The sequence below is a fragment of the Oncorhynchus kisutch genome, unplaced genomic scaffold, assembly GCF_002021735.2.
Source record: "Oncorhynchus kisutch isolate 150728-3 unplaced genomic scaffold, Okis_V2 scaffold1336, whole genome shotgun sequence".
NCBI classification, from domain to species: domain Eukaryota; kingdom Metazoa; phylum Chordata; class Actinopteri; order Salmoniformes; family Salmonidae; genus Oncorhynchus; species Oncorhynchus kisutch.
The window spans coordinates 16,756-42,614 of NW_022263281.1; the positions used below are offsets into that span (position 1 = coordinate 16,756).

At 46.0% G+C, this 25,859-nt stretch overlaps 1 protein-coding gene across 6 annotated transcripts; it reads left to right on the plus strand.

Moving 5' to 3' along the window:
• The first annotated feature begins 135 nt into the window (after positions 1-135).
• LOC116366023 (DENN domain-containing protein 3-like) lies at positions 136-25,859 on the plus strand. Of its 6 annotated transcripts, none has more exons than XM_031818330.1 (25): positions 136-587; positions 1,991-2,145; positions 2,255-2,549; positions 2,748-2,863; positions 3,017-3,144; positions 3,227-3,332; positions 3,595-3,714; positions 4,617-4,835; positions 5,117-5,232; positions 5,975-6,130; positions 6,440-6,536; positions 6,626-6,729; positions 8,407-8,591; positions 9,591-9,750; positions 10,043-10,407; positions 11,489-11,709; positions 12,130-12,300; positions 16,484-16,613; positions 16,930-17,040; positions 20,001-20,140; positions 20,911-21,068; positions 21,482-21,615; positions 21,782-21,900; positions 22,106-22,243; positions 22,635-25,859. In XM_031818330.1, the coding sequence occupies exons 2-25, from the start codon at positions 2,062-2,064 to the stop codon at positions 22,839-22,841; spliced, it is 3,780 nt and encodes a 1,259-aa protein (XP_031674190.1). In that variant the 5' UTR covers positions 136-587; positions 1,991-2,061; the 3' UTR covers positions 22,842-25,859. The 6 variants fall into 6 exon arrangements, with proteins under 6 accessions (XP_031674190.1, XP_031674185.1, XP_031674188.1 ...); XM_031818325.1 differs by having other exon boundaries at positions 211-587; positions 11,539-11,798; XM_031818328.1 differs by having other exon boundaries at positions 212-587; positions 2,255-2,543; positions 11,539-11,798.

Consider the following 25,859-nt stretch of genomic DNA (forward strand, 5'->3'; position numbering starts at 1 on the left):
GTTAATTAACAGGGTATTTGTGTACAAATGGAGGATAGGTAATGAATGCACCGTTAAATATCAAAATGATGTCCCTCCCCAAATGTAATTAAAATAACCAGCAGCGGTTGCCTTCTTTGAAGAAGCAGAATCGTTATGCCTTTATTGCGACTTTGTTAACACTAAACTTAAATTGAGTGTCGTTGCATTGTTACAATGTTGCACATTGCTCACTAGATGGCACTATAACAAAGTTGATAGAGAAACAATGAGTCTTCTGACATAATTTATTATAGCAGTTTTGTTAAGTAGGCAATGCAGCTTCTTAACTTCTACGACAGCAAATTAGAATGCACGAGGTTTTGAATTCTTTACAAAAGTAGGGGCAACTGCATTTTTCCAGTACGCATGATTTTGTATCCTTTCAGAAAGCAGGAAGCAGCACGCTGTTAATCGCAGTCAGACAGATAACAGCATTTCCTGGGAAGGTCAATTCAACGGCATTGTTTACAAAGGTGTTTTGATTGTGTCTTTCGGTGGCTACAAATTCATTCAAACGAATGTCAGTGACTTTGGCCCGTGATCTTGGATTACCGATGGACCAACAGGTTGGTGAAAATCATTCATTGGAATTTGAAATAAATCAGTTAAAGACTAACTTTCTGTTTTGACAATTTAAATTTTTATATGTAGCTGAGCTACCTCCTATATTTTTACGGAAACATGAATATGCTTTGACAGTGATGTATGCGCAATAGCTATTGATTGACACACAACATGGAATTTGATCATCACATGCTCTTGGCCTATAAAGGGATCTTGGCTCTTTCAGTATGGCTTGTATGGAAAGAATGCGGAGGTAATCAATGTTGCCAAGTTTTCCAGAGACACCAATTCATCAATGGAAACTAAATGCATTGTATGTCAGTCAAACAGTACTGAAAAGGCTGGGAATATGGGGAGATAAGGGGATTAAGCAGACAAAAGGAGTGTCAGATTTGAGCCTATTTCACTGTAACGCATTCATTTTAGTGCTGCTTCTAATTGTCTAGTTCAGACTACAACTGCAAAGGACTTGTGACATGAACTGCTGAAATCACATAAAACATTTAATTGTTCCAGTTCTGCAGCTATAATGACGTGATGCATGTGTATAATATGCGAAGCTATGCAGGAACTGGTGACAGGTCGCTTTTCAGACCGCCCATTAGAAAGTCACACCTCTATTGTAGATGCCAAAGGGATATGAGTGCAGTTACTACGTTTTTTAAATGACATATTTAGTTTAATCTAAAAAGGCACTTATTTTCAATACAGCAGCACTAGGCCACCCACCCACCCCATCATAAAGTGGACTGTGCCACTCCTCAATTGAGTTTTCTCAGTGACCTATTGAAGGGTATCTTCAGCACACATGAAACCAATTTGCCCAGAAATTCCCCTCAAGCAGGGAAATTCAATTAAAGGGTGTTTATCTTGTATCTCCTGAGGTGGCTGCCTTTACAGAGGAGACAAGCTACAAGCTACAGCTGTATTTCCTCCAACTCTGCTTTGTTGTTTGGTGAGGTGATGCCATAGTTGCTTTTGATGACGCCTTTTTTAATGGTTTCTCAGAGCAGAGGACACTCTCCAATTTTGTTTATTTTCTTAGTAGTGATCAGGTGAGCTGTGTTTCAAGCCTGTGAGCCTCTTGGCTTGTTGTTGTGTAAATATCTATTAAAAGGTGATATAATATAATAAGCAGGATGTCATGTGCTCTTTATCTTGTTAGCCAGCTGCTGTGATCAAGGGTATAACAACTTGCCCAAATGAACAAGCTAAGGAGTGTGACTCATGTTTCTGAAGAACAATCTCTTTCTCTCTCTCTCTGGGTCTCTCTCTCTCTGTGTCTCTCTCTCTCTCTGTGTCTCTCTCTCTCTCTGTGTCTCTCTCTCTCTCTGTGTCTCTCTCTCTCTCTGTGTCTCTCTCGCTCTCTCTGTCTCTCTCGCTCTCGCTTCCTCCTCCTCCAAAGCACAAATCCCATGCTTGGATGTGATTCCACCACTGTGAGCCTGATGTACAGAGAAGGAAGGACCGGTTCTGATGGCAGACCATCTTCCCTCAGGGCTACTGGAAGCGTGTGTTGTTGTCGGAGCCTCTGGGGATAAACTCAAGGATGTCTACCAGGTAATGCCCATCAGCAAATGTCTTTTTTAATACAGAGTTTATTCGAGAGATGAGCTGGATCGTGGATTATAAATGTAAAATGGAGGTTAACATGGATTGTTCTGTTTAGTCTCTACAGCAGGGCAACAGCACAACAGACCTCCTTATTTTAGACCCAGAGGTCTTGCAAGTCCACGTACCTCCGTTTGTGACCAAAGAGAATGCAGATGAGTCTGGTGTCCCCAGAACCTTCAGTCGAGTCCAGTGCAGACGGTCCTTCATCAAGAAGAAGGAGAGGCTAGTGGTGGCTCCTAGTGGCCCTGGAGGGGCCGGGAGCAGTGAGGGGGCCACTGTCACGGAGGATGTCAGCGTCCCCAAGGACATTGACCTCATGGCCCTGCCCCAACTCTGCTTTCCAGGTAGAGGTATATTGTGAGGCTGATAGCCAGTTATATTTGTCATTGTTGGGATTATAAAGATGACCTGAGGTCAACACCATACCAAAATGAAGGCTGACAGACATCCCTATGTACAATGTCATTAAAACATTAGCTCAAAGACATCGCCCAATGTACTGTCTAACAATAGAGAGATACAAATAATCCTGACTTTTCTGAAATCAGGGGGGCTTCAAGTAACAAATGAACCAAAAGAAGAGCGTTTTCACTTTCTAGTCTTCACGGATGTGTTCGGTAACCAAACCCATGGAGTGGTTGTTCAGTGTTGTAGACCATTTCAGGTGGGGGTCTTTCCTTTTTATTCTCCTGCATAAACATGTGATCCTTTTCATTATAAACCTGTGCAAAACAGTGTTAAATGTTTTCGCTCTGATGCTCCTTCCTGCGAAAGACTCAATGCTCACACAGTTGATTTGTCACTTCTGTCCTCGTAGGAAGGGTCAGTATTCTATCAGAATGGACACTGGTCGTCCACCAGGACCACTAAGCTCTACACTGCTTTTGCCATCTGTGTCATATCCAAGCATCCTTATTACAATGCTCTGAAGGACTGTCTGTCTTGGTAAGGGTCAATACGTCTTCAATACAGCCCGTATATGTGTGTTGTCGTTTCTTAAATCATTCTCTTCTGTACACTTCTGTAGCTTGCTGGTGCAGCTTAGAACATGCAGGTTGTCTGAAGAGAGGGTGAAGGAATTTGCAGCCAAACTGTCTCTAGTGCCCATTCCACCCCCTGGACAACTACATGTGGTGAGCTGCTTTATGTTATCCAGTTCATCTAACTGCTAGGCTGCCTGAAGTGCCAGTGGTTGGTTGTATTTGAACACCACTCGACAGGGACTATGCATTGTTGGGGTTTGATTCTTCCTTGGTCCTTCATTTCTCTCTTCATCCTACAGTCAGAATACAAATGACCAGAAAATACAAACTACTACTACCACCACCAACACCTTTTCCTTCTTCCTTCTTGTGCACTGATATTGATGATGTGCTCACCCCTGACTGTGCCCAGGTGTTCAACCTGAGACCCCTGATGATCGTACTGCCTTCCAGAGAGGATAAGGAACACCCCGCTGTAGACCTGGACCTCCATTTGCCCTTCCTGTGCTTTAGATCCAAACAGATTTTACAGGTGAGTAGAGAGTTATGTTCAGACGGGTAACATCATTTTCTACGATGAGCCATTCAACTGAAGTGTTCGGAGTGATGTTTTGACTTCTGCCCTGCCTGGCAACAACTCTGCTTTTTCTGCTCTGCTCTACTCTTTCTACTCTACCCTTTCTGATCTGCTCTTTCTGTTCTACTCTGCTCTCCTCTTTCTGCTCTACTCTTTCTACTCTGCTCTTTCTACTCTGCTTTGATCTACTCTTTCTACTCTGCTCTTTCTGCCCTACTCTGCTCTTTCTGCTCTGCTCTACTCTCCTCTTTCTGCGCTACTCCTTCTGCTCTTTCTGCTCTACTCTTTCTGCTCCACTCGGCTCTTTCTGCTCTACTCTGCTCTACTTCTCTTTCTACTCTATTCTGCTCTACTTTGCTCTTTCTACTCTGCTCTTTCTGCTCTACTCTTTCTGCTCTGATCTACTCTACTCTTTCTGCTCTACTCTGCTCTTTTTGTTATGCTCTGCTCTACTCTGCAATACTCTAATCTTTCTGCTCTACTTTTCTCTTTCTGCTCTGCTCTTTCTGTTATACTCTGCTCTACTCTTTCTGCTCAACATTTCTGCTCTGCTCTTTCTGCTCTACTCTTTTCTTTCTGCTCTACTCTTTCTACTCTACTCTGCTCTATTCTGCTCTATTCTTTCTGCTCTTTCTGCTCTACTCTTCCCTTTCTGCTCTGATCTCCTCTACTCTTTCTGCTCTGCTCTTTGTGCTATGCTGTTTCTGCTCTGCTCTACTCTACTATGCTCTGATCTACTCTGCTCTGGTACTTCTCTTTCTGCTCTACTCTGCTCTTTCTGCTCTACTTTACTCTGCTCTTTCTACCCTGCTCTCCTCTGGTTCTATTGACCCCTGGCCCTGTGTTGGTTTGCCCAGATCATCACTGGTATTCTGATGGAGCAGAGGGTAGTGTTCTTCTCAGCTGACTGGGCCCGCCTCACCCTGGTGGCAGAGTGTTTCATGTTCTACATCCACCCCCTCCACTGGCAGCACCCCTACGTGCCCATCCTCTCAGCCCAGATGCTGGACTTCATCATGGCCCCCACCGCCTTCCTCATGGGCTGCCACCTCAACCACTTTGAGGAGGTCGCTGCGGTAGGAGGCTTTTGTATTAGTAGTAGTAGTTTCTTTATTGCAACCTTGGTACATCCTTTATATAACCATGGTTTTGTCTTTGTGTAATTTGATGTCAGACAACAATATGATTTTCATGATGCCGTTGTGTCAAGTGTCCAACTGTCCATGAACAGTGTTTAGACCTACTTCTTGGTTGTACTCTCTTGTTCCGTTTCCAAACAGTTGAAATGTCATAGCAGTTGGAGAAAGAAAAGCTTTGACTTTCGAATGTTTTTGGAACTCTCTATTCTCTGTGACAGGAAACAGACGACCTGATCTTGATTAATATTGATGATGGAACAGTGTCTTCTTCCTGCTCAGAGACTGTCGACCTACCAGATGTCCCCTTCGTTTCGGCAGAGTGTTTTACCAAGCGGTAGGACCCCCCCCCCCCCCCAAATGGCACCCTATTCCCTATATAGTGCCCTACTAGGGAATAATGTACTACTTATGGGCACTGTTAAAAAGTAGTGCACTATATAGGGAATAGGGTGCCATTTCAGAATCAAATCAAATTGTATTCGTCACATGCTTCATAAACAAGAACTGTTGACTAACAGTGAAATGCTTACTTGCGGGCCCTTCCCAACAATGCAGAGAGAACAATGTAGAACAAAAGAATAACAGAAGGAATACATAGACAATGCAGACTGTGCTCTGTTCTGTGCTGAAGCCCCCTACAAGGAGGAATACATAGACAATGCAGACTGTGCTCTGTTCTGTGCTGAAACCCCCTACAAGGAGGAATACATAGACAATGCAGACTGTGCTCTGTTCTGTGCTGAAGCCCCCTACAAGGAGGAATACATAGACAATGCAGACTGTGCTCTGTTCTGTGCTGAAACCCCCTACAAGGAGGAATACATAGACAATGCAGACTGTGCTCTGTTCTGTGCTGAAACCCCCTACAAGGAGGAATACATAGACAATGCAGACTGTGCTCTGTTCTGTGCTGAAACCCCCTACAACTGAAATGACACATCCATTGTCTCAATAACACAGAATGAGGTTATTGAGAGGTAGAATATCACATCAGTTATCACTCACAGTCATGCTTATATAACATTGTTTTTGTGGCAGTGAGTGAACAACAGTTTTCTTTTCCTGCTGCTCTACAGGAGGAAGGGCCTCCAGCTACAATATGATCTAGAGGTGTGTCACCAAGGGGCCGGCACAGACGTTAATGAGATGCGCATGCTGAGGAGACAATGGCAGCAGAACCTGAACTGGGAAATACAGAAGGTTACCTTGGAGCTCATTGTCAACATGTTCAGGTCAGTCATGCTGTTCAGACTCTCTTTCTGAGGTGCAGGGCTTAAAGTATGACATCATCATACACACCGGGTGGACTTCCTGCTTACAGACATCAACAAGTGAATTCAAATCTGTCAATACTGCTCTCCCTTGAGTAATGCTCACACTGGAAAGAGCCAATAGTGGCATATGTGAGATTATGTTGGTGTTGTACCTGTAAGGAGGAAGTCAACCCGGTGAGGTGTAGGAAGATATTCTATTTCCTGGTCTTTAAAGGCACTAATGTAGCCTGTGTATTAATGGTCTGCTGCATTTCTGCCTTTCATCAGGGATGTCAGTGGTCACCTGAACTATGAACACCGAGTGTTTAACAGTGAAGAGTTCCTGAAGACCAGAGAGCTAGCTGACCTTCCCTTTTACAGAAAGGTACATGTTGAAGTAGCCTCTCAGATCACGATCACTATAAAGAGTACGGTTGATTCCTACACTCAATTTATACATGTGTATCCGTATAGGTCTTGGAGACACACATTTTTCATTCATTCCTGAAGGACCGCCTCAATAGGAAGATGGATGCTTTCACACGCATGGAAGTCAACACTCGCTCAGAGACACAGAAGTAAGCTCTCACTTACAATATCCCCTTCCTGCTTATCCCTTCCCCTACCCTCCAACTCACTTTTCTCCCTGATGGTACAGTGATGGTTAGAACGAAGCCTGAGTTATGGCACCGCTGGTAACCTGCCTGGACATGTTATGGAATTCAGTCCAATTATTAATTTATAGAACACACCGCTGCAAACCTGCTTTGTTAACATCAAAGGAAGAGTTTCTCCACCAGTCTTATCCAGTCTGTTGGATGTTGTATTGTTTTTTTTACCCCTTTTTCTCCCCTAATTTCGTGGTATCCAATTGTTTTAGTAGCTACTATCTTGTCTCATCGCTACAACTCCCGTACGGGCTCGGGAGAGATGAAGGTTGAAAGTCATGCGTCCTCCGATACACAACCCAACCAAGCCGCACTGCTTCTTAACACAGCGCCATCCAACCCGGAAGCCAACCGCACCAACGTGCACCTGGCAACCTTGGTTAGCGCGCACTGCGCCCAGCCCGCCACAGGAGTCGCTGATGCGCGATAAGACAAGGATTTCCCTACCGGCCAAACCCTCCCTAACCCGGGCGACGCTAGGCCAATTGTGTGTCGCCACACGGACCTCCCGGTCGCGGCCGGTTACGACAGAGCCTGGGCGCGAACCCAGAGTCTCTGGTGGCACAGCTGGCGCCTCTCTTCGAGAACCACCATTTACAGTGTTTGAGAGCTTCAATGATTAGTTGACCAGTTAGCCTTGACGATTAGTTGACCAGTTAGCCTTGACGATTAGTTGACCAGTTAGCCTTGACGATTAGTTGACCAGTTAGCCTTGACGATTAGTTGACCAGTTAGCCTTGACGATTAGTTGACCAGTTAGCCTTGACGATTAGTTGACCAGTTAGCCTTGACGATTAGTTGACCAGTTAGCCTTGACGATTAGTACACCAGTTAGCCTTGACGATTAGTACACCAGCTAGCCTTGACGATTAGTACACCAGCTAGCCTTGACGATTAGTTGACCAGCTGGCCTTGACGATTAGTACACCAGTTAGCCTTGACGATTAGTACACCAGCTAGCCTTGACGATTAGTACACCAGCTAGCCTTGACGATTAGTTGACCAGCTGGCCTTGACGATTAGTTGACCAGCTGGCCTTGACGATTAGTTGACCAGCTGGCCTTGACGATTAGTTGGTCAGTTAGTGCTGGAATTGATCAAATAAGTGAAAGAGACTGACTAGGGATACTGGAGGAGTGATTTGGGAAATTATTGAATTCTATTACATAGTACCCCACTGCAAACATGCTACATATATGTCTGGGGGAGACTCAGTGAGAGGTTTAAGGTCTTGTATGGTGTTCTGGGTCTTACGTGGTATTCTGGGTCTTGTTTGGTACTCAGTCCTGTATGTATATTAGGGTCTTGTATGGTATTCAGTCCTGTATGTATATTAGGGTCTTGTATGATTGACAGTCCTGTATGGTGTTTAGGGTATTGTACACAGACCTGTATGGTATTTAGGGTATTGTATTGTACACAGTCTTGTATGGTATTTAGGGTATTGTATTGTACACAGTCTTGTATGGTATTTAGGGTATTGTATTGTACACAGTCCTGTATGGTATTTAGGGTATTGTATTGTACACAGTCCTGTATGGTATTTAGGGTATTGTATACAGTCCTGTTTTATGTGTCTGATGTCAGAATGAAGGCGATGACAGACAACCCCAGGAGGCCCACCATGCAGGAAATGGCCAGGAAGTATAGCAGCAACCCAGAGATCCGTCTGAACAAGAGGCTGGGGATGAGCCTCCCCAACCTGGGAGAGGAGCGCCATCTCAACCTCCTCAGACAAACCTCCCTCAAGAAGACCATTATCCCTGAAAGTGGTGAGTACACTCTTAGAAAATATGGTTCCAAAAGGGTTCTTTGGTTGTGTCCATAGTGTAACCCTTTTTTGTTCTAGGTAGAACACTTTTTTGGATTCCATATATAACTCTCTGTTGAAAGGGTTCTACATGGAACCCAACATTTTTCTACCTGGAACCAAAAAGGTTTTTTCAAGGGGTTCTCCTACCCTTTTAGGTGCTAGATAGCAACTTTTTTTTTAGGAAGGTTACAAAATTCCAGAAATGTTCCCCAAATTCCCAGGTTTTCCAGAAATCCCAGTTGGAAGATTAGTGGAATTAGAACGGAGGAAGCATGAAATCCTCCAACCAGGATTTCTGGAAATCCAGATGTTGCAACCCCTGCAGTAGGAGGACTAATAATAGCTACCCACTGATTAACATATATACTGTGATGTTTAACTTTACACGGTTACATTAACATTACTGTGTAACATTATGCACTGACTCTTTACTTGAAATGTCTATTGGACTACTCTACATAATACTGTCATAACGGATGTCATAACAAGTCATGTCTGTTGTCAGCTAATGAAAACTGTTATAACAAACTATTTAGTGTTACGTGGCTCTTTTGACAGATGGTTAAAGAAAAGTGTAGGTCATTAAGCCTTGACTTCTGTGAACAAGAAGATTCATCTTAAAGGGAATTTTCACAAATGTTCAACTTCATGTTCATCCTCAACATCAACATATGTTAAAATGGCGTCTTTCTATGTTCGGTAGTAAAACGTATAGAGGGAGATAAGTGTTTCCAATGACATCGTTGTGCATCATTTTTAACCAATTATGAGGAGGCATTACCTACTAAATGCTTCCTAATTGGTTGATAATGTCATTGGAAACACATCTTCCTCACTTATTTTACTACAGATCATAGAAACACGCCATTTTAACATATGTTGAGGTGGTGCTGGAGAAGATTCATATAAAGTAGATCCTTTTTGTTTGCAGTGTCACTCTTTGTCTTTTTCTACACAGCCTTCAAGATCCCGCCCAAGCCTGTGAAGATCTTCAAGCTGACAGAATTTCCTCCTCCCATGGTGCACCACCATGTCCAGAACTACTATGGAGAGTTGATCATACTACTGGGGAAGGCCATCTCCTGTGTTCCTCCTGAGGACTCCACCCTCCTGGCCAGGTACTTCATTTACAACATAGGGATTATTCATTTTATTAAGTCACACTTTAAACACACTACATCTAAAAATTTAATTTAAAAAAGGCTTTATTGGGTATTTGAAAAGTCCTCATAGTGACCGGACCACCAAGTTTATAAAGGCAATGCTCCTGCTGATAGCAACGAGAGGCACCTGGTGGGCGAGACAGAGAGAGGGCGCGTTAGTGTGTCCAATCAGTCACAATACGCACTACATATACATACTTCACAAATAATTTATAAGTCCTACCCATTCCCTTTCCCTATTTCCAAGGTACTTCTACCTGCGTGGCTTCATGAACACGCTGTGTTCCAAGCGTCTTGACGCCCTCAGCGACTTCCAGAACCTCTACAAGACGGACATCGAGATCTTCCCCACCGACCTGGTAAAGGCGCTAGTGGACTCGCTGCAGAAGGACGAGTTCTCCCAGGTGGACCGGTGGCCAGAGCTCAAGCGGCTCATCTTCAAGGTGAAGACAGACAACGAGATGGTGCTGGTCCAAGCTGACGACCATGTGAAGAAGTTCCAGCTCCCTAAGACCCACATGCTGCAGGAGGACTTTGTGAAGCGCATCCAGGAGTCTGGGATTGTGAAAGACGTCGCCACCATCCATAGGCTGTTTGAGGCTCTCACTGTGGGTAAGTTGAGACTTACCTTCCATAGACTGTTTGAGGCCCTCACTGTGGGTAAGTTGAGACTTACCTTCCATAGACTGTTTGAGGCCCTCACTGTGGGTAAGTTGAGACTTACCTTCCATAGACTGTTTGAGGCCCTCACTGTGGGTAAGTTGAGACTTACCTTCCATAGGCTGTTTGAGGCCCTCACTGTGGGTAAGTTCAGACTTACCATCCATAGGCTGTTTGAGGCCCTCACTGTGGGTAAGTTGAGACTTACCTTCCATAGGCTGTTTGAGGCTCTCTCGTTGACAGGACATGGAAATACATGAGCAGTACAGTATAGTTGTATATAGCAATATATATATATAACTATATAACATATATATATATACAACTATATAACAGTATAGTTGTACTATAGCAATAAGATCACCCAGGATAGTAAACGAGTGATTGATCTGTCAATACAGTTTGAAATACAGTACCACTCTGCCTAGGAACACGGTGTGTATCATCTGATTATCCTTACTTTATTAATAGGATCTTGTAAGAGTGACTTTGGATTCAGTGACTTTGGGTTTGAATTCTGCCATGAGGAGTCCCTCCAAATCAGTATTTTACATTGACTCCTCATTGGATGGTAAGCAAGACTGTCCAGTTTGTCTGCAGCCTCCCATCGTATGATTGGTCAGCGGGACTCATGTGGCATCTCTTTTATTTTTCTCTCCATCTTCATCTCTGCTTGGGTTTAACGTTCATTCCATGACATCATACATGAGATGGATGGCTGTTGTTTCATGGGGCGTCTTCAGCTATGGAAGATGTATAAATGTGCTCTTTGCTTTGACAAAACACAGGGTTCCTGTTTACAATAGATGCTGTTTGGAGTAGCTTGTTTCTATTGGCTTGAATGACATGCATGAACATGGAAGTAAAATGATGGAATGCATTTGCATGATTTTAATGTGCGTTTGATGAGCATGTTCTCTACAGGCTGCTGAGACTTGTCATGCCTTGTTTACATTCACATCACCACTCTTACAACGAATGGCTCCTTGAAGACTGAAGACTTCTTCTAAGAGAAGGTTACCTCTGTTTCCAGGGCAACATAATCCGATTGACCCAGAGGTGTTCTACACCTTCTGTTTCCAGGGCAACAGAAGCAGATTGACCCAGAGGTGTTCCGTGTGTTCTACACCTTCTGGAAGGAGACGGAGGTGGAGGCCCAGGATGTTCACCTGCCAGCTGAGGTCATGGAGCACCTGGACAACAACGAGTGTGTCTACAAGCTGTCCTGCTCCGTCAAAACCAACCAGGGAGTGGGTAAGATCGCCATGACACAGAAGAGGCTCTTCCTGCTCACTGACGGGAGGCCTGGGTTTATCGAGATCACCAAGTTCAGAGACATAAAGGTGTGGTTACTCTATGTTTAGGCACTAGTAGTAGTACTGTTCAGGGATGAGTTCTCTAAAAGCTTGGTAGTCTTAAAATAATCTTTGACAAGTATAGGCAATGGATGAAAGATGATCTTAGTGCTATGAAGCTTTTGGAAACTCACTCCGTAATGAATCATATGGAAGGGTACATTGGTATGACTACAGTGTATTGCCTTCAATGTTTGGCTTTGTTCAAATGAAAATCTGCCATGATGACACATCTGATAATCCTCTCCTCACATTTCAGTTGAATGCATTCAGTTGTCTAGCTGACTAGATATCCCCCTTTCCCTCTCATCTCTGTCAGGAGGTGAAAATCTCCTTTGCTCCTTTCCTGCTGCTGAGGATCCCGTCTCTGAAGATCAAGTGCAGTCTGAGGAAGGAGGTGTTTGAGGCCAACCTGAAGTCTGCGTGTGACCTGTGGAATCTCATGGTCAGAGAGATGTGGGCTGGGAGGACGATGGCAGACGACCACAAGGTAGGATATATGCTGGATCTCCAAGACTGGTGCTGCATTCAATAGGGTATAATGTAACCAAGTTGAATTCATTAAACTAACCCTTTCAGCTTGAAATCCCCCAACCCGCACCATGGAATTGCTAGCTTTTCAGTGGCGCAGCAAAGCTGTTAAGCAGTGCAGTGTTTTCTGTTAAACACTTTGTGGAACGTGTGGGTAGAAATATTAGCATAGTCCATTTCACCCTCCTGAATGCGTTCTGTGGTTATTCATAGTCTTGAAAAACATGTCACGTTCTTTTATTACCATATTATGAAAAAAGTATAAGATCGGTTGGCTCCTACAGGGATATTAATCTTACAGTACAGGCTTGTCCCACCCCTCTGGCCTGATGGTTTCCTCCAGGCTTCCTACAGGGATATTAATCTTACAGTACAGGCTTGTCCCACCCCTCTGGCCTGATGGTTTCCTCCAGGCTTCCTGAAGGGATATTAATCTTACAGTACAGGCTTGTCCCACCCCTCTGGCCTGATGGTTTCCTCCAGGCTTCCTACAGGGATATTAATCTTACAGTACAGGCTTGTCCCACCCCTCTGGCCTGATGGTTTCCTCCAGGCTTCCTACAGGGATATTAATCTTACAGTACAGGCTTGTCCCACCCCTCTGGCCTGATGGTTTCCTCCAGGCTTCCTAAAGGGATATTAATCTTACAGTACAGTCTTGTCCCACCCCTCTGGCCTGATGGTTTCCTCCAGGCTTCCTAAAGGGATATTAATCTTACAGTACAGGCTTGTCCCACCCCTCTGGCCTGATGGTTTCCTCCAGGCTTCCTGAAGGGATATTAATCTTACAGTACAGGCTTGTCCCACCCCTCTGGCCTGATGGTTTCCTCCAGGCTTCCTACAGGGATATTAATCTTACAGTACAGGCTTGTCCCACCCCTCTGGCCTGATGGTTTCCTCCAGGCTTCCTACAGGGATATTAATCTTACAGTACAGGCTTGTCCCACCCCTCTGGCCTGATGGTTTCCTCCAGGCTTCCTAAAGGGATATTAATCTTACAGTACAGTCTTGTCCCACCCCTCTGGCCTGATGGTTTCCTCCAGGCTTCCTAAAGGGATATTAATCTTACAGTACAGGCTTGTCCCACCCCTCTGGCCTGATGGTTTCCTCCAGGCTTCCTGAAGGGATATTAATCTTACAGTACAGGCTTGTCCCACCCCTCTGGCCTGATGGTTTCCTCCAGGCTTCCTACAGGGATATTAATCTTACAGTACAGGCTTGTCCCACCCCTCTGGCCTGATGGTTTCCTCCAGGCTTCCTACAGGGATATTAATCTTACAGTACAGGCTTGTCCCACCCCTCTGGCCTGATGGTTTCCTCCAGGCTTCCTAAAGGGATATTAATCTTACAGTACAGTCTTGTCCCACCCCTCTGGCCTGATGGTTTCCTCCAGGCTTCCTAAAGGGATATTAATCTTACAGTACAGGCTTGTCCCACCCCTCTGGCCTGATGGTTTCCTCCAGGCTTCCTGAAGGGATATTAATCTTACAGTACAGGCTTGTCCCACCCCTCTGGCCTGATGGTTTCCTCCAGGCTTCCTACAGGGATATTAATCTTACAGTACAGGCTTGTCCCACCCCTCTGGCCTGATGGTTTCCTCCAGGCTTCCTACAGGGATATTAATCTTACAGTACAGGCTTGTCCCACCCCTCTGGCCTGATGGTTTCCTCCAGGCTTCCTAAAGGGATATTAATCTTACAGTACAGTCTTGTCCCACCCCTCTGGCCTGATGGTTTCCTCCAGGCTTCCTAAAGGGATATTAATCTTACAGTACAGGCTTGTCCCACCCCTCTGGCCTGATGGTTTCCTCCAGGCTTCCTAAAGGGATATTAATCTTACAGTACAGGCTTGTCCCACCCCTCTGGCCTGATGGTTTCCTCCAGGCTTCCTACAGGGATATTAATCTTACAGTACAGGCTTGTCCCACCCCTCTGGCCTGATGGTTTCCTCCAGGCTTCCTAAAGGGATATTAATCTTACAGTACAGGCTTGTCCCACCCCTCTGGCCTGATGGTTTCCTCCAGGCTTCCTAAAGGGATATTAATCTTACAGTACAGGCTTGTCCCACCCCTCTGGCCTGATGGTTTCCTCCAGGCTTCCTAAAGGGATATTAATCTTACAGTACAGGCTTGTCCCACCCCTCTGGCCTGATGGTTTCCTCCAGGCTTCCTACAGGGATATTAATCTTACAGTACAGGCTTGTCCCACCCCTCTGGCCTGATGGTTTCCTCCAGGCTTCCTAAAGGGATATTAATCTTACAGTACAGGCTTGTCCCACCCCTCTGGCCTGATGGTTTCCTCCAGGCTTCCTAAAGGGATATTAATCTTACAGTACAGGCTTGTCCCACCCCTCTGGCCTGATGGTTTCCTCCAGGCTTCCTAAAGGGATATTAATCTTACAGTACAGGCTTGTCCCACCCCTCTGGCCTGATGGTTTCCTCCAGGCTTCCTAAAGGGATATTAATCTTACAGTACAGGCTTGTCCCACCCCTCTGGCCTGATGGTTTCCTCCAGGCTTCCTACAGGGATATTAATCTTACAGTACAGGCTTGTCCCACCCCTCTGGCCTGATGGTTTCCTCCAGGCTTCCTAAAGGGATATTAATCTTACAGTACAGTCTTGTCCCACCCCTCTGGCCTGATGGTTTCCTCCAGGCTTCCTAAAGGGATATTAATCTTACAGTACAGGCTTGTCCCACCCCTCTGGCCTGATGGTTTCCTCCAGGCTTCCTGAAGGGATATTAATCTTACAGTACAGGCTTGTCCCACCCCTCTGGCCTGATGGTTTCCTCCAGGCTTCCTACAGGGATATTAATCTTACAGTACAGGCTTGTCCCACCCCTCTGGCCTGATGGTTTCCTCCAGGCTTCCTAAAGGGATATTAATCTTACAGTACAGGCTTGTCCCACCCCTCTGGCCTGATGGTTTCCTCCAGGCTTCCTAAAGGGATATTAATCTTACAGTACAGGCTTGTCCCACCCCTCTGGCCTGATGGTTTCCTCCAGGCTTCCTAAAGGGATATTAATCTTACAGTACAGGCTTGTCCCACCCCTCTGGCCTGATGGTTTCCTCCAGGCTTCCTAAAGGGATATTAATCTTACAGTACAGGCTTGTCCCACCCCTCTGGCCTGATGGTTTCCTCCAGGCTTCCTAAAGGGATATTAATCTTACAGTACAGGCTTGTCCCACCCCTCTGGCCTGATGGTTTCCTCCAGGCTTCCTACAGGGATATTAATCTTACAGTACAGGCTTGTCCCACCCCTCTGGCCTGATGGTTTCCTCCAGGCTTCCTACAGGGATATTAATCTTACAGTACAGGCTTGTCCCACCCCTCTGGCCTGATGGTTTCCTCCAGGCTTCCTACAGGGATAGATATTAATCTTACAGTACAGGCTTGTCCCACCCCTCTGGCCTGATGGTTTCCTCCAGGCTTCCTGAAGGGATATTAATCTTACAGTACAGGCTTGTCCCAACCCTCTGGCCTGATGGTTTCCTCCAGGCTTCCTAAAGGGATATTAATCTTACAGTACAGGCTTGTCCCACCCCTCTGGCCTGATGGTTTCCTCCAGGCTTCCTAAAGGGATATTAATCTTACAGTACAGGCTTGTCCCACCCCTCTGGCCTGATGGTTTCCTCCAGGCTTCCTAAAGGGATATTAATACATTTTATTTATTTAACCTTTAATTTAACTAGGTAAGTCAGTTAAGAAGGAATTCTTATTTAAATGACGGCCAACCGGGGAACAGTGGGTTAACTGCCTTGTTCAGGGGCAAAACGACAGAGTTTTACCTTGTAAGCTCGGGGATTCAATTCAGCAACCTTTCGGTTACTGGCCCAAGGCTCTAACCACTAGGCTGCCCCACGTTGGAGTACAGGCTTGTCCTGTACCCCTCTGTTCTGCTGGAAAGTATTATGTTTTGTCCTTATTATATTATCCGAATGTGATCTCCCAAACTTAATGTGATCTCCCAAACTTAATGTGATCTTCCAAACGTAATGTGATCTCCCATGCTGTTTAATTGGCTGTACTCATTGTACATTGTAATGTGTAGTAAGTTGTGTGTCTATACTTGTAAGACTGTCTCTCTTATAGGATCCTCAGTACAGGCAGTGTGTGTGTATAAGTTGTCATGTTCCCTTTAAGGATCCTCAGTACATGCAGCAGGCTTTGACTAACGTCTTGCTCATGGATGCTGTGGTTGGCTGCCTTCAGACCCAGAAAGCCATATTTGCCGCCTCCAAACTGGCATACTTTGACAGAGTGAAACATGAAGGTATGCATTATGGTCCAGATGCACTTTCGATTTGTTTTTTTGCATATAAATCATCTGTAAGCTTTACCATTTGTGCGTTTTAATGGTGGAGTTCCGGACTAAAACACAAACTCAATGGAGAATCATTGAAAATGTATTTAGTCCAGGAGTTTCCAGGAAACCACCCCTTGGAGTTCAAGGATCAAGTATACAACTAAATCAACAACATCGGATGTGCCTCTGAAGAACAACAGTGTGAAATTCATTGTGATTTTCTGTAATAAGGAAAGTAATTCATATTCTGATATGTCATTTTTTCTGTTTTGTTGTCTGTAAGCAGTTCCTGTGATGGTTCCAAAGACAACATTGGAGACGTTGAAACACAAGATCAATCCATCACTAGACCTCCCAGCCCCACAGACTGTACATGTCTTACTCTACACACCAGGTGAGGGGAAACAGACAGCTGACTCTCTATTACTCTACATACCAGGTGAGGGGAAACAGACAGCTGACTCTCTATTACTCTACACACCAGGTGAGGGGAAACAGACAGCTGACTTTCTATTACTCTACATACCAGGTGAGGGGAAACAGACAGCTGACTCTCTGTTACTCTACACACCAGGTGAGGGGAAACAGACAGCTGACTCTCTGTTACTCTACACACCAGGTGAGGGGAAACAGACAGCTGACTCTCTGTTACTCTACACACCAGGTGAGGGGAAACAGACAGCTGACTCTCTGTTACTCTACACACCAGGTGAGGGGAAACAGACCACTGACTTTCTGTTACTCTACACACCAGGTGAGGGGAAACAGACCACTGACTTTCTGTTACTCTACACACCAGGTGAGGGGAAACAGACAACTGACTTTCTGTTACTCTACACACCAGGTGAGGGGAAACAGACCACTGACTTTCTGTTACTCTACACACCAGGTGAGGGGAAACAGACAGCTGACTTTCTATCATAGTTTGTCTGTTATCTTCACTCTGATGTATCTGCTTGTAAGATAGAAGCTGTTTGCATGTCCTGTAAGGTACATGTCCTGTAAGGTGCATGTTCTGTAAGGTACATGTTCTGTAAGGTGCATGTCCGTACATGTTCTGTAAGGTGCATGTCATAACATGTCCTAACATGTCCTGTAAGGTGCATGTCATAACATGTCCTAGCATGTCCTGTATGGTGCATGTCCTGTGTGGTGCATGTCCTGACATGTCCTGTGTGGTACATGTCCTGTAAGGTGCATGTCCTAACATGTCCTGTAAGGTACATGTCCTGTAAGGTGCATGTCCTAACATGTCCTGTAAGGTGCATGTCCTAACATGTCCTGTAAGGTGCATGTCATAACATGTCCTGTATGGTGCATGTCATGTATGGTGCATGTCCTAACATGTCCTGTATGGTACATGTCATGTATGGTACATGTCCTGTATGGTGCATGTCCTAACATGTCATATATGGTACATGGCATGTATGGTACATGTCCTGTATGGTACATGTCCTGTATGGTGCATGTCATAACATGTCCTGTATGGTGCATGTCCTAACATGTCCTGTATGGTGCATGTCCTGGAAGGTGCATGTCCTAACATGTCCTGTATGGTGCATGTCCTGTATGGTGCATGTCCTAACATGTCCTGGAAGGTGCATGTCCTAACATGTCCTGTATGGTGCATGTCCTAACATGTCCTGGAAGGTGCATGTCCTGTATGGTGCATGTCCTGGAAGGTGCATGTCCTAACATGTCCTGTATGGTGCATGTCCTGTATGGTGCATGTCCTAACATGTCCTGGAAGGTGCATGTCCTAACATGTCCTGTATGGTGCATGTCCTGTATGGTGCATGTCCTGTATGGTGCATGTCCTAACACATCTGAGTGGAAACCAGAGGAGCTTTGAAGCCGTAATAGTTGGCTGTAAATACACACTAGTGGAAAGCACCCAGACAGGCCTAATTGTTTGTCTACTCTCAGCTGTTTATGTAGATGAGTACATGTATTGTCAACGTTTGTCTCATTTCTTCACACTTGTCAGGTGTGGTAACTTATGAACTTGTTGTACTGTACAGTGTGAGTCAACAAAACTTAATATATCACTGACCGGCTCAACATTTTGAAATATTATTTTTTACATTGGTTAAAAGTAGAGACTCAGAGCTACAAAATGGTATATTATTCACTGCATTTTTGAGGAACAATGTGAAAGTAATTCTGCAAGTTGATAAACTTGTAAACTCACTTTTGAGAAAAGGGTGTTTATAATGTTTTGGAGAGCTCTCCTTTGTCTACACCCATTCAGCATTGTTCACACCCTCTTAAGCCTTAGCTCCACCCATCTATTTAAGGATTCACATGTGAGGTCATGTGCTAAACAGTGAGTTGTGTAGTAAAGATGAAGATTAGAAGTGGTAGTAGCCAACAATATGGAACAATTCCAGGTAAACAGAAAGTGTCCAGATAAAAAAGACTTAATAAATATTAGATGGTGCTTACGCAGACACACTTGTCTAAATTGATGGGCCATGTGAAAGAAATGCTATAACCCCCAGCCACGTCCAGTGGTGGAAAAGGTATTATGGTCATACTTGAGTAAATGTAATGATACCTTAATAGAAAATGACAGAAGTAAAAGTCACCCAGTAAAATACTACTTGAGTAAAAGTCTAAAAGTATTAGGTTTAAAAAAATACTTAAGTATCAAAAGTAAATGGAATAAAATGTGCTTCTTTATCAAATGTAAAATAAATGATTTATACAAATTCCTTATAGGGAACCAGACGGCCTAATTGTTTTATTTTTATTGACGGATAGCCAGGGGCACACTCCAACACTCCAACACTCCAGCACTCCAGCACTCCAGCACTCCAGCACTCCAACACTCCAACACTCCAACACTCCAACACTCCAACACTCCAAGACATAATTTATAAACAAAGCATGTGTGTTTAGTGAGTCCCCCAGATCAGAGGCAGAAGGGATGACCAGGGATGTTCACTTGATAAGTGTGTGAACGGGACCATTTTCCTGTCAAAATGTAACGAGTACTTTTGGGTGTCCAGGGAAATGTATGGAGTAAAAGATACTTTATTTCCTTTCTGTAGTGAAGTAAAAGTTGCCAAAAAAAGAATAGTATGATCTCAAAGGCAGTGAAAAACTCACATATTCTGTTGTAATGCAGAGCTACAGTATATACCATATACATATCATCTATATGCCTGTGGGAGTATCCATCGACTGGCTGACCCATGGATTGTGTATTTAACTTTTAGTGTATTGATTTTGATGTAGACATTCGCAGATAAAAGCTGAATTGCTGTGACTGACTACAGTCTCTCTCTTGGGGTCTCTCTCTCTCTCTGTCTCTCTCTCTCTGTCTCTCTCTGTGTCTCTGTGTTTATCCAGGCCAGTTGAGTTACTCGGAGGCAGACGGAGATGGGAACCCCAAGCTGTGGTGTGCCCTCAGTGGTGGGAGGGTGGTTGTGTTTGATGCAGCCAGCTGGTCCATGCAGCAGAACTGTGTTCAAGTGGGATCCTCCCAACTGGTATGATGTCTGCAAGCAGACACACACCATTTCCCCTGCGCTCTCCCTGGACTATCACTTGAGCCTTCCTACTAGGCTCTGTTCCAATATCCACATTAGTGTAGCAGAACACTTAGAGAGAAGCATTGGATTTGGCCATGCATTCTAAGGGTTCTATGCGAGTGGATATTGGAACATGTCCTTTGTTTCTGTGAAATTGCTTACAGATATCCTTTGGAAAGAAATTGTTATATTGAATTAAGTACACAGTGATCTCTTTCTCTCGCTCTGTTTCACTTGTTCTCTCTCTCTCTCTCCCTCTCTCTCTAGCTCTCTTTCACCCGTTCTTTCTCTCTCTCTCCCACCTCTAGTTCTGTTTCACTTGTTTTCTCTCTCTCCCGTTCTCCCCCCCCCCCCCCCCAAGTTCTGTTTCACTTGTTTTCTCCATCTTTCTCACTCCCTCTCTCTCTCTCTCTAGCTCTCTTTCACTCGTTCTTTCTCCCCTTCTAGTTCTGTTTCACTTGTTTTCTCTCTCTCTCTTTTTCTTCTGTTGATAGTGTTTCCTCCTTTCTGTGGTCTCATGAGGCATGAACAGGAGTGCCTGCCATTCACATAACAGTGGATTAAACCTGGATATGTATGCGTCCAAAATAGCACCCTATTCCCTATATAGTGCCCTTCTTTTGACGAGAGTCCTATGGGCCTTGGTCAAAAGTAGTGCACTATATAGGGAATAGGTGCCATTTGGGACGCATTCATGTGCTGAATACGTGGCTTTATTATGTGCACAGAACTGCATGCTGGGATTGGACCAGGATCAAGTATGGATTGGCTCCCAGGATTCCATCATTTACATAATTGACACTCGCAGCATGTCCTGCAATAAGCAGCTGACAGAGCACAGGCATGAGGTTATGGACTTTGCCCTGGAGGAGAGTGACAAGATGAGGTAAAATGTTACACATATAGTACCGTATGTCTGTGTCCCACAGTGCACCCTATTCCCTATATACTGTAGGGCACTCTTTCATGCTACAGTCACTTCACCCTCACAAACTGTTAACCCATGTGTGATGCTCAGGATTCTATGTTGAAGGAAGGATAATGTGTTAGAACTGCCTGTTCAAATGACCAATGCACCTATTGCAGAAAGTAGTTATTCTAACTGTCCCACCCCAGTATCATAGTGCAAGAATCTTAGAACATGGAGTGTTTTTGATGTCTATTTCCAACCAGCAGATGGCAGCAGTGTACTTAAACTACTTCTTTACTTTGCCCTCAGTGAATCATCAGTAGTTAGACCACAATCAGACTTCTACATGGTGCTTGTTTTAATCCAACTGTCCCTCTCCTCCCCCCCAGACAAACATACTCCTGTAGTGCCGATGGAACAGTCATTCTGTGGGACCTCTCAACGCTAAAAGTGAAAAAGCAGTTTCAACTGACCTGTGATAGGCTTATGTCCATTCAGCTCTTCAATGGAACACTGTGGTGCTGTAAGTAAACTCACTCAGTCATAGTATATTATTATTCAATTTTTTTTATATACTCCTATGTATTATATACCCTGCCAATGATCAATTGACCACAAGATAACATGCTAACAACAGCAAGCATCTAGACAGAAACCTTTGTTTTGTTCCCATCTGTTATGTTGACTAGGTGCCAGAGACGGCATCGTTGAACTGAGGAAGAACGGAACCCCACATCGTAAGATGACACTTCCTGAGGATCTACGGAGCATGTCCACTGAGTTCAGCAGCCTCATCCTCTTCTTAGAGGTAGTAGGCCCATGTTCCCTTCATCTTGGAGATTTCACTGAACCGAGATCTTTATCTCATACTAGGCCTTCACCATGGCCTCCAAGTGGCCTCAATAATCAAGCCAGACACTATGTATTTTTGCAGCCTTCCAACAGTCAGTTTGCTTGTCAATGAGAGTGTCATGAGCTGATGGCTAAACCAGTCCACTGTGTGTTTCTTTCAGAGGGGCCAGTTGTGGACGAGCTGTTCTGATTCTGACGAGCTCTGTCTCTGGCACTGTAAAGACCTGACGAAGCCTTTCCTGAGGGTGCGGCTACAGAATTGTACAGGGGTCAACTGTATGATCAAGGTTAAGAATCAGGTGAGAAAATAATGGTCTCAGTTGGATGTTCACACCTGCTGTTCTTTGCGTGTTTTGCTGGTAACACTTTAATGGAAGGGTACCAACATAATAGCCTCTTTAGCACGTGACTATTAACACATACGAAACACATTCATAAGATTCTGGCAACAACAGTCTTTCTCAGGTGTTGCAATTTCTACAAAAGCTTGTAAAGTAGCAGTTAAAATAGTACCGTACTTAGAAATGATACCATACATTCCACCCTACCATCGTTATTTTATCTCTCATAGTAATGATCAGAGTGTCCAGATCGAACTCCGTTTTATTTAGGTAGTGAATGTCACAGTACAACTGCAAATCCTCAACAAGCTTCTCTTCATTGTTTGTCTCCTCCCCCTCCCTCGTCCAGATCTGGGTTGGCTGCAGCGGGCCGAGCCCTGACCAGTGCAGGATGAGTGGGAAGATCTACATAGTGGACACAGAGAGCCACAGTGTAGAGAAGGAGCTGATGGCCCACACAGACAGTGTCCAGGCACTGTGCTCTGCAGAGGGCCGCTATGTACTCAGTGGCTCCGCCTGCCAGGATGGCAAAATCGCCATTTGGAAGGTTGAGTAGAGGACAAGTAGCCTGGTCCAGTATCTGTTTGTGTGGGTTTGCCAACTCTTTTAAGTGAATAAAATGTTTGGCACAACAATGACAGGAGTTTCCTAAACAGCAGAAATAGATGTGGGACCAGGTTAGAGGAAGAGCCCTGCAGACCCCGAGGAGTCCTACAGGTCTGAGGAGACTATAGCCCCCTCAAACTCAACTCTGGACCTGGAAGTCCGTTCCACTGCTTTGTTTAATTGTTCCCCTCTAATCAGGGACTGATTTAGACCTGGGACTCCAGGTGGGTGATTCCCCTCTAATCAGGGACTGATTTAGACCTGGGACTCCAGGTGGGTGATTCCCCTCTAATCAGGGACTGATTTAGACCTGGGACTCCAGGTGGGTGATTCCCCTCTAATCAGGGACTGATTTAGACCTGGGACTCCAGGTGGGTGATTCCCCTCTAATCAGGGACTGATTTAGACCTGGGACTCCAGGTGGGTGATTCCCCTCTAATCAGGGACTGATTTAGACCTGGGACTCCAGGTGGGTGATTCCCCTCTAATCAGGGACTGATTTAGACCTGGGAATCCAGGTGGGTGATTCCCCTCTAATCAGGGACTGATTTAGACCTGGGAATCCAGGTGGGTGATTCCCCTCTAATCAGGGACTGATTTAGACCTGGGACTCCAGGTGGGTGATTCCCCTCTAATCAGGGACTGATTTAGACCTGGGACTCCAGGTGGGTGATTCCCCTCTAATCAGGGACTGATTTAGACCTGGGACTCCAGGTGGGTGATTCCCCTCTAATCAGGGACTGATTTAGACCTGGGACTCCAGGTGGGTGATTCCCCTCTAATCAGGGACTAATTTAGACCTGGGACACCAGATGGGTGATTCCTCTCTAATCAGGGACTGATTTAGACCTGGGACACCAGGTGTTTGCAATGAATTAGCAGGTAGAATAGAAAAGCAGCAGGCTCCGGACCTCATGGGGTCAGAGTTGAATGTCCCTGCTATAGACTATAAATTGTTCTTATTTTCCCTGAACACCTCAGAGAGAAGGTGAGCTTCTAAATGTTTTTTCAAAGCTTTGTTCTAAAATGTGCTTTTCCTGGATTAAAGACTCAAGGTTGGCCATTTTGTTTTTCACATCCTTCCACGTCTGCGTCCCAAATGGCCCCAGGCTGCTCCACCTTGTTGTCTGTCCAACCCCACCACGCTGCTCCACCTTGTTGTCTGTCCAACTCCACCACGCTGCTCCACCTTGTTGTCTGTCCAACCCCACCACGCTGCTCCACCTTGGTGTCTGTCTAACCCCACCACGCTGCTCCACCTTCGTGTCTGCCCCCCAACCCCACCACGCTGCTCCACCTTGTTGTCTGTCCAACTCCACCACGCTGTCTGTCCAACTCCACCTTGGTGTCTGCCCCCCAACCCCACCACGCTGCTCCACCTTGTTGTCTGTCCAACTCCACCACGCTGCTCCACCTTGGTGTCTGCCCCCCAACCCCACCACGCAGCTCCACCTTGTTGTCTGTCCAACCCCACCACGCAGCTCCACCTTGTGGTCTGACCCCAACCCCACCATGCTGCTCCACCTTGGTGTCTGCCCCCCAACCCCACCACGCTGCTCCACTTTGTGGTCTGCCCCCCAACCCCACCATGCTGCTCCACCTTGTGGGCTACCCCCCAACCCCACCACGCTGCTCCACCTTGTGGGCTGCCCCCCAACCCCACCACGCTGCTCCACCTTGTGGTCTGCCCCCCAACCCCACCACGCTGCTCCACCTTGTGGGCTGCCCCCCAACCCCACCACGCTGCTCCACCTTGTAGTCTGCCCCCCCAACCCCACCACGCTGCTCCACCTTGTGGTCTGTCCCCCAACCCCACCACGCTGCTCCACCTTGTGGGCTGCTCCCCAACCCCACCATGCTGCTCCACCTTGTGGGCTGCCCCCCAACCCCACCACGCTGCTCCACCTTGTGGTCTGTCCCCCAACCCCACCATGCTGCTCCACCTTGTAGTCTGCCCCCCAACCCCACCACGCTGCTCCACCTTGTAGTCTGCCCCCCAACCCCACCACGCTGCTCCACCTTGTGGGCTGCTCCCCAACCCCACCATGCTGCTCCACCTTGTGGGCTGCCCCCCAACCCCACCACGCTGCTCCACCTTGTGGGCTGCTCCCCAACCCCACCACGCTGCTCCACCTTGTGGGCTGCTCCCCAACCCCACCACGCTGCTCCACCTTGTGGGCTGCCCCCCAACCCCACCACGCTGCTCCACCTTGTGGGCTGCCCCCCAACCCCACCACGCTGCTCCACCTTGTAGTCTGCCCCCCAACCCCACCACGCTGCTCCACCTTGTAGTCTGCCCCCCAACCCCACCACGCTGCTCCACCTTGTGGTCTGTCCCCCAACCCCACCATGCTGCTCCACCTTGTGGGCTGCTCCCCCCCCCCCCCTCTCCCACCATACTCAGCAGCTCCACCTTGTTGTCTGTCAAACCCCACCATGCTACTCCACCTTGTTGTCTGTCCCCCCCCATCCCACCGTACTCAGCAGCTCCACCTTGTTGTCTGTCCAACCCCACCATGCTGGTCCACCTTGTTGTCTGTCCAACCCCACCATGCTGCTCCACCTTGTGGTCTGTTCCCCCCCCCCCCCATCCCACCGTACTCAGCAGCACCACCTTGTTCGAAAATGTGAGGACCCTGCTATTCCCTATATAGTACACTACTTTTGACCAGGGCCCTATAGAGAATAGGGTGCCATTAGGGACGTAGACAATATACAGTGGACATTGAGGCTCAGGGAATGACATGATCATGAAGAACCCTGTCATCCTCTGTTCTCTTTATGTTGGGGTCTGCCTGGATATACTGGATAATGATGATGTAATAGCATTTCTCTGACTGTTTCCCAATATTTTGATTTTTTTCACAAAAAATATTCTGGATACACTAAATGTCTTCTTTCAGATTCATATTTCTGCCTCACCCATGTCTTAGCTGTCACATACAATAAAACAATGATTCTACAGTTA

Bases quoted from the DNA above. Each gene is read 5' to 3' on its own strand.
- LOC116366023 (XM_031818325.1), top strand. From the start codon at position 2,062: ATGGCAGACCATCTTCCCTCAGGGCTACTGGAAGCGTGTGTTGTTGTC. The intron at 6,537-6,625 runs GTACATGTTGAA...GTATCCGTATAG, and splicing joins ACCTTCCCTTTTACAGAAAG to GTCTTGGAGACACACATTTT. The intron at 6,730-8,406 runs GTAAGCTCTCAC...GTCTGATGTCAG, and splicing joins ACTCGCTCAGAGACACAGAA to AATGAAGGCGATGACAGACA.